This window comes from Mandrillus leucophaeus, unplaced genomic scaffold, assembly GCF_000951045.1.
Source record: "Mandrillus leucophaeus isolate KB7577 unplaced genomic scaffold, Mleu.le_1.0 Scaffold508, whole genome shotgun sequence".
Taxonomy (NCBI): Eukaryota; Metazoa; Chordata; class Mammalia; order Primates; family Cercopithecidae; genus Mandrillus; species Mandrillus leucophaeus.
In genome coordinates this window covers 1711615-1720957 of record NW_012105453.1, presented here as the reverse complement: position 1 = coordinate 1720957, position 9343 = coordinate 1711615, and the positions used below count along the sequence as shown (strand labels likewise).

Here is a 9343-nt window from a genome sequence, read left to right as displayed (position 1 = left end):
ACACACACAGACACACACAGACACACACACACAGACACAAACATACACACACACACACAAACATACACACAGACACACACAGACACAAACTTACACAAACATACACACACACACAGACACACAAACATACACACACAGACACACACAGACACACAAACACACACACACCATTTAGATCTTTTGTAGTAGGAGGTCCCTTCAGAGTGTCCAGTCAGCCGTTATCCTGGAAATAGAGGTTTCAAAGCATTTTTTAAATGAAAAAGGAAAAGAAAGGGAGGGAGGAAGGAAAGAGGAAAAGTAATACCATTATAATACTGAGCATTTGGATGATGGGAATGAAGAAGGAAAAAACTTTTAGATGATGGTCCTGCCGTCCCAACACATTACCTGTAAGATCAGAGCCAATTATTGAAGAGATGGGCAAACATAAAAGAGGGAAAAGCTAAGACATTTGTGTCTTATCATCACCTAATTCCCATTAGGCAAGCATTCTTTTGGAAAATAATTGAATACCTGAGCCTTTATAGACTTACAACTTACTTTTACTTGCTAATAACTCCCTGAAAAGTTATGTGGAAAAGTCCTTAAAAAAATCTTTCATTAAAATATAGATAAATGCAGCCTATATTTTCTACATGTGATTTATACATCTCTTATATGTAGTTTTGAATGTTATTGTTCCTCTTCTTAATATGTCACAGGACAAGGAGTAGACGTACCCCTTTCAGAAACTGGATTTAGACAAGCAGCAGCTGCTGGTATATTTCTGAATAATGTGAAGTTTACTCATGCTTTCTCCAGTGATCTCATGAGGACAAAGCAGGTAAATTTTTTTATTTATTTGTTTTGAGACAGAGCCTCACTCTGTGCCCAGGCTAGAGTACAGTGGTGCAGTCTCTGTTCACTGCAACCTCCATCTCCTGGGTTCAAGTGATTCTCATGCCTCAGCCTCCCAAATAGCTGGGATTACAGGTGTGTGCCACCACACCTGGCTGATTTTTGTAATTTTAGTAGAGATGGCATTTTACCATGTTGCTAGTCTCAAACTGCTAACCTCAGGTGATCCACCTGCCTTAGCCTCCCAAAGTGCTGAGATTACAGGCGTGAACCACCACGCTAAGCAACAGGTGAGTTTAGAGTTAAGGTCTAATATGATGTACCAAAAGTCTCAACAGTTGTATAATCTTGAAAAATCTGCTACCAGAGTCTGTAGGGAATTAAACCCCACACAGACATGACCTTCCTCAACAGAACTTATTTATTTTAATTTTATTTTGTACTTTTTTAAAAAAATAATTTTTAAATTAGAGTAGCCTAGAAAAAAATGTCTAACAAGAGTATAAATAAGCTATTATGAGACAGCAGGGAGAAATGACAGGAGAAATTAACCCACCGTGACATCAGGTATTATGATTACCTGATAGAGTAAGAAACCACCATGTCACTGTAAAGAAATAAAAGACTTGTTAGAAATATCTTCAGGGAGCAGATTAAACTGTTGTTGGAATTTCATCTCCCCCATAAACAGTTAGAAAATGTGACAAAATATGCGAAACCACTGTTTTCAGACATTAGACTTTGGGCACTGTGGGCCTATGATGCCTGAAGGAAGTGGAACAAAGAAGGTGAGCCCTAGGAGTGTCCTGGTTTTCTGGCTGAAGCAATTTCCAGACTCTGGTAGGCGAAGCCAAGTAGAGCTTAGAGGTCTCGGTGAGTTAAGGAGACAAAACTTGGAATTTGGGGAGGTTAATTTTTACATAACTAAAATTTGTGGGTCAGAGTACTGGAAGAAAGAGGTGGATAGAGAAATAACTCTAGAAATATGTACAAGAATCTCCTTAAATTGAAACATTTCTTGAAACAAATGATAATTGAAACACAATATACCAAAACCTGTGGGATACAGCAAAAACATTAGGGAAGTTTATAGCTATAAGGGCCTACATCAAAAGAAGAAAAACTCCAAATAAACATCTAACAATGCATCTTAAAGAAGTAGAAAAGCCACTTTGGGAGGCCGGGATGGGAGGATTGCCTGAGCTCAGGAGTTCAAGACCAGCCTGGGCAACATGGTGAAACACTGTCTCCACTGAAATAACAAATCAGCCCGGCGTGGTGGCAGGTGCCTGTAATCCAATCCCAGCTACTCAGGAGGCCGAGGCATGAGAATTGCTTGAACCTGGGAGGCAGAGGCTGCAGTGAGCTGAGATTGTGCCACTGCACTCCAGCCTGGGCAACAAAGCAAAACCTTGTCTTTAAAAAAAAAAACAAAAACTGGAAAAGCAAGAGTAAACCAAACCCAAAATTATTAGAAGAAAAATAATAATGATCAGAGTACAAATAATTGAAATTGAAATGAAAACTCCAAAAGATCAGTGAAATGATAAATTGGTATTTTGAAGATAAAACTGACAGACCTTTAGGTAGACTTAACTAAAAACAATAAAGATCCAAATAGATAGTATCAGATGTAAAAGGAGATATTACAACCAATATCTCAGAAATTCAAAGGAGCATTGAGGGCTACTATCAGCAACTGTATGCCAAAAAATTGGAAAGTCTAGAGGAAATGCACAGATTCCTAGACACATGCATCGTACCAATATTGAACCAGGAAGAAATCCAAAGCCTAAACAGGATAATAACAAGTAACAAGATTGAAGCCATTATAAAAGTCTCCCAGTAAAGAAGAGTCTGGGACCTGATGGCTTCACTGCTGAATTCTACCAAACATCTAAAGTACTAATACCAATCCTACTCAAACTATTCCATAAAATAGAGGAGGAGGGAATACTTCCAAACTTATTCTATGAGGCCTGTAGTATCCTGATACCAAAACCAGACAAAGACACATTAAAAGAAGAAAACTACAGGTCACTATTCCTGATGAAGATTGATGCAAAAATCCTTAACAAAATACTAGCAAACCAAATTCAACAATACCGTTATTAAGATCATTCTTCCTGACCAAGTGGAATTAATCTCAGGGATGCAAGGATGGTTCAACATAAACAAATGAATCAATGTGATACATTATATCAACAGAATAAAGGACAGAAACCATATGATCATTTCAATTGAGGCTGAAAAAGCACTTGATGAAATTTAACATCCCTTCATGATGAAAACCCAAAAACAACCTAGGTATAGAAGTAACAATATAAAACAATACAATAAAAGCCTCAACACAATAAAAGCCATATGCAATAGACCCACAGCTTGTATCATACTGAGTGAGGAGAAACCGAAAGCCTTTCCTCTAAGATCTAGAACAAGACGAGGAGGCCCATTGTCACCACTGTTCTTCAACATAGTACTGGAAGTATTAGAGCAATCAGACAAGAGAAAGAAATAAAGAACATTTAAATTGGAAAGGAAGAAATCAAATTATCCTTGTTTGCAGATTATATGATCTTATATTTGGAAAAACTTGAAAACTCCACCAAAAAACAGTTAGAACTGATACGTTCAGCAAAGTTGCAGGATACAAAACAATGTACAAAAATCAGTAGCATTTGAATATGCCAACAATGAATAATCTGAAAAAGAAATTAAGAAGTAATCTCATTTACAGTAGCCACAAATAAAATTAAATACTCAGAAATTAACTTAACCAAAGAAATGAAAGAGCTCCACAAGGAGAACTATAAGACACTGATGAAAGAAGTTGAAGAGGACAACAAAAAAATGGAAAGATATTCTATGTTCATGGATTAGAAGAGTCAATATTGTTAAAATGTTCATACATTTTAGCAGTCTACAGATTCAATGCAATTTCTATCAAACTACCAATGACATTCTTCACAGAAGTAGAAAACAGCATCCTAAAATTTATGTGGAACTACAAAAGACCCAGAACAGTCAAAGCCATCCTTAGCAAAAACAACAAAACTGGAAGAATCACATTACCGGACTTCAAATTATACAAAGAGCTATAGAAACCAAAATAGCGTGGCACTTACATAAAAACAGACACATAGCCAGTGGATCAGAATGGAGAACCCAGAAACAAATCCATACATCTGCAGCAAATTCATTTTTGATGAAGATGCCAAGAAGATACATTAGCAGAGTCTCTTCAATAAATAGTGCTTGGAAAACTGGATATCCATATACAGAAGAATGAAACTAGACCCCTGTCTTTCTCCATGTATAAATATCAAATAAAAATGGATTGAAGACAAATCTAAGACCTTAGACTATGAAACTACTACAATAAAACATTGGGGAAACTCTCAAGAACATTGTTCTGGCCAGAGATTTCTTGAGCAATACACTGCAAGCACAGGCAACCAAAGCAAAAATGGACAAATGGGATCACATCAAGTTTAAAAGCTTTGGTGCAGCAAAGGAATCAATCAGCAAAGTGAAGAGACAACCCACAGAATGGGAGAAAATATTTGTAAACTACCCATCTGACAAGGGATTAATAGCCAGAGTATAGATGGAGCTCAAACAACTTTATAGGAAAAAAATGTAATAATCCAATTAAAAATGGGCAAGATGTCTGAATAAGTGTTTCTCAAAAGAAGACATACAAATGACAAAGAGACATATGAAAAGGTGCTCATCATTGGTAATCAGAGAAATGCAATGCAGACTACAATGAGATATCATTTTACCCCAGTTAAAATGGCTTTTATCCAAAAGACAGGCAATAACACATGCAGGCAAGGCTGTGGAGAAAAGGGAACCCTTGTACACTGTTGGTGGGAATGGGAATTAGTACGACCACTGTGAAAAACTGTTTGGAAGGAGGTTCCTCAAAAAACTACAAACAGAGCTACCGTGTGATCCAGAAGTCCCACTGCTAGGTATGTTCCCAAAGAAAGGAAATCAGGATATTGAAGAGATACCTGCACTCCCATGTTTATTGCAGCACTTTTTACAATAGCCAAGATTTGGAAATAACCCAAATGTCCATTAGCAGATGAATGAAAAAAGGAAATGTACACACACACATACAATGAAGTACTTTTCAGCCACAAAAGAGTGAGATCCTGTCATTTGCAACAACATGGATGGAATTGGAGGTCATTATATTAAGTGAAGTAAGCCAGGCACAGAAAGACAGACTTGCCATGTTCTCACTTATTTGTTGGAGCAAAAAATTAAAACAGTTGAACTCATGGAGATCGGGAGTAGAAGGATGGTGACCAGAGTCTGGGAAAGGTAGTAGGGCGAGGTGTTGGGAAGTGGGGATGGTTAATGCGTACAAAAAGAAAGAATGAATAAGACCTAGTATTTGATAACACAACAGGGCGGCTATAGTCAATAATAATTTAATTGCACATTTGAAAATAACTAAAAGGATATAACTGGATTGTTCGTAACAGAAAGGGTAAATGCTTATGGGGATGTATACCCTGATGACCGGGATGTGATTGTCATGCATTGCATGCCTGTATCCAAGTGTCTCATATGCCCCATAAATACATACATTTACTGTATACCCACAAAAATTAAAGATTAAAAACAGAAAAAAGTCAAAAAATGGAAACCTCAGTGGAAGTACTAAATTATAGATCATACACAGCTAAAGTGATCATTAACTCATAGATAAATACGTGATAATAACCTAAATGTAGCACGGTGTGATAGATTTAAAATATGAGAGTTTAGCTGGGCACAGTGGCTGGGACCTGAAATCCCAGCACTTTGGGAGGCCAAAGCAGGAAGATCACTTCAGCTCAGGAGTTTGAGAGCAGCCTGGGCAACATAGAGACCTCGTCTCTACAAAAACTAAAAAAGTTAACTGCGTATGGTGGCATTTGCCTGTAGTCCCAGCTGCTTGGGAGGCTGGGGTGGGAGGATCACTTGAGCCCAGGGAGTTGAGGCTGTAGTGAATCGTGACTGTGTCACTTTACTCCAGTCTGGGTGACAGCGCGAGACCCTGTCTGAAAAAAAAAGTCCCTTTAAAAAATAAATAAAATATGAGAGTTTAGAAGACATGAAGAGCATGATGAGAAGTTCTGGTGTCGTTCAGAAGGAGATAGCAGAGAGAATGGGGAATGGGGAGGAAGAGGTGATATTCAGAGGTTATAGAGTATTGACAATTTTACAGAATTGTTGAAAGACAGATCCAAGAAGTGTACCAAATCCCAACCAGGATAAATAAAAAAGAAACCCATATCTACATTAATTATAGCAAAATTGCAAGACTCCAAAGAATAAGGAGGAAAAAAATCATCCATTAAAGACCATTGGTTGGGCTTTCAGCAAATTTGTTCATATTGATGATTTGTTTATTGTGCTGAGAAATAATAAGGATTAACCTAGAGTTTTATACCCAGCAAGATTTTTTTCTGCTGTGTAGGTGAAATGACATTTCAGACAAGGAGATCCTGAAGTAACTTTGAAAGGAAAAATGAAAAAGAAGGAAAATAATTCCAGAAGGGAGATCTGAGTTTCAGAATACAATAGTGAACAAAGAAATTGGTAAAGGTATAGGAAAATGCAAGGAAATATTGACAATACATGTAAAACAGTATGCTGATGATGTCTAATTTGTCGGGAAAAAAATAAACTGTGAAAAAGAACCAAATACAAATTCTAGAACTGAAAATACAATTGGAATTAAGGCACAATGGATGGGTTTAACAACAATTTAGACACATTTGAATGGCGAATTAAGGAGCTAGAACAGGGATTAGTAAACATTGTCTGCAAAGAGCCAGATAGTAATTTTTTTAGGGTTTATAGTCTACACAGTCTTGTTACACCTGTTCAAGTCTGCGGTTATAGCAAGAAAGCAGCCATCGACCATGCATAAATGAATGCTGTGGCTGTGTCCCAGTAAAATACTTGATTTGCAAAAGCAGATGATGGTCTGGATTGTACTGACTTCTGAACTAGAAGATAGATTCGAAGAGAATATCAAAATCAGGAATGAAGAGACATGGATGCGCAACTTTTGCAAAGGAAAATCATTTCTAATTTCTTTTTTTTTTTTGAGATGGATTCTCATTCTGTCGCCCAGGCTGGAGTCAGTAGCGTGATCTCGGCTCACTGCAACCTCAGCCTCCCAAGTTCAAGTGATTCTCCTGCCTCAGCCTCCCGAGTAGCTGGGACTACAGGCGCGAGCCACCACATCCGGCTAATTTTTTGTATTTTTAGTAGAGATAGGGTTTCACCATGTTGGCCAGGATGGTCTCGATCTCCTGACCTCATGACCCACCCACCTTGGCCTCCAAAAGTGCTGGGATTACAGGCGTGAGCCACTGTGCCTGGCTCTAGTTCTTTTTTATTCACTAAGATGACATAGATTCTTTCAGTGTTTCCACCAGAATGGTGATTGTTTTTATTAAAAAAAGGAACAATTGTCTTGATTTTCAGACCATGCATGGAATTTTGGAGAAAAGCAAAGTTTGCAAAGATATGACAGTAAAGTATGATTCAAGACTTCGGGAAAGGGTAAGTAACTTATTTACATATTATTCTTCACCATAAATTATCAGTAAGCCACCGCAGTTTGTCACTTGGCTAAAAGTTAAATGCATTTCTGCTAGGGATTTTCAATCAGTGAAAATATTTAAGAATCTACCATATGACAGTCACTGTTACATGCCCTCATATATAGCATCTTATTATTAAAATCAAGCAAGATAAGCATCTTAAGGTATAAAAGAAGGCACACTCATAAGAACTTAGCACAGTATAGAAGAGTTTAAAGGTGAAAAATATGGATATTGCATAATTTATGTAACCTAGCTACTGCTGATGGACAGCTAGGTTTTCACTAGATTCCCGCTGATGTAAATAATGTTAAACTAAACATCTTTGTAGTTAATTCATTGTAGACCTATATATTTCTAGAAATGGACATCAGTGAGTGTGTACTTTTTTTAAGGCTTTTATATACATATTGCCAAGTTGCTTTCCAGAAAACCTGTGCCAATTTATAGTCCCATGAATGACCTAGGAGAAAGTTTTGTTTTTTTACACCAACAATTGGTATTATTAGACTCTGTGGTTTCCCAGTTTAATAGCTTAAGAATGGTGCCATGTGGCTGGCATGGTGGCCTGTCATCTCAGCACTTTGGGAGGCTGAGGTGGGCAGATCACTTGAGTTCCGGAGATTGAGACCATCCTGGCTAACATGGTAAAACGCCATCTTTACTAAAAATACAAAAAATTAGCCAGGTGTGGTGGCACGTGCCTGTAGTCCCAGCTACTCAGGAGGCTGAGGCAGGAGAATCGTTTGAACCCGGGAGGCGGAGGTTGCAGTGAGCTGAGATCGCACCACAGCACTCCAGCCTGGGTGACAGAGCGAGACTCCGTCTCAAAAAAAAAAAAGGAAAAAAAAAGAAATAGATCTCTCATGTTAATGTCTTAAAACTCAACTTCCTTATAACTATGGTGATATATTTATTTAGCTATTTCATAGTGCTGTCATTGGGATCAAATGGGATAATATATGTGGATGGGAGGTGGCTGAGTTGGTATCTTTTGCATGTTAATCTCTAGTCCTACAATCTGTGCAAATCTCTGTATTTATGTGTTCAATAAATTCCCACCATCTACTTAAGATTGCTTAGCAAGTTATTTTAAAATAACCCGTTTGGACATAGTGTGCAACTCAATATTTCAATTATATTTTCTAAGGTTCATGGCCCTCTACCGAGGACATTCTCATTATCAGTTCAGAGGAGAGACAATAAATGAAGTGGAGGAGATTTAGCTTATTCCTGGGATGAATGTTCTAAATTTGCCATAAACATAAACTTAATTGTTATATTGCAGTCTCCTTTGAGAAACATGTTATCTATTGGATTATTTCAGAAATACGGGGTTGTAGAAGGCAAAGCGCTAAGTGAGCTGAGGGCCATGGCCAAAGCAGCCAGGGAGGAGTGCCCTGTGTTTACGCCGCCCGGAGGAGAGACGCTGGACCAGGTATGTGGCACTGCTGATGTCAGAGTGGTTGAATTAAGACTCATAAATGAGATGTTTTGGAATTTTAGCTAAGTAGTTTGAAAGTTGCTTGGTTCATTCTCTTTTCCTTTTTAAATTATCTATTTACTTAGCAAATTATTCATTTCTATTTAAAATCTTATTTATTCTTCAGTTGGCTTTGTCATTACTGATAATGGACTTAAGGAAAGGTGTTATTGGATGGTACTTCTAAAAAAGACCTTTGAATATGAAGCAGTGGCTTAGTGGTGGGAGTGGAGTTCACAGAGGGTGATCGGCAAGTCACTCGAGGTGAAATAACTCAAAACATGAAGTCTTCAAGCCTCCGCTGCCTCCTCAGCTCGGTTCATGATGGCATCCCTGTGCTTGCATTTCTTCCTCCGCTGCCTCCTCAGCTCGGTTCATGATGGCAGCCCTGTGCTTGCATTTCTTC

General features: G+C 38.0%; 1 protein-coding gene across 1 annotated transcript in view; it reads left to right on the top strand.

The window, feature by feature from the left end:
- Positions 1–9343, top strand: part of LOC105551131 (chromosome unknown open reading frame, human C12orf5) — a 31868-nt gene that overhangs the window by 15184 nt on the left and 7341 nt on the right. The window contains exons 3-5 of the mRNA XM_011996291.1: positions 702–823; positions 7336–7413; positions 8782–8892. Of these exons, the coding sequence (XP_011851681.1) occupies positions 702–823; positions 7336–7413; positions 8782–8892 (311 nt within the window). The remainder of the gene's footprint in view (positions 1–701; positions 824–7335; positions 7414–8781; positions 8893–9343) is intronic.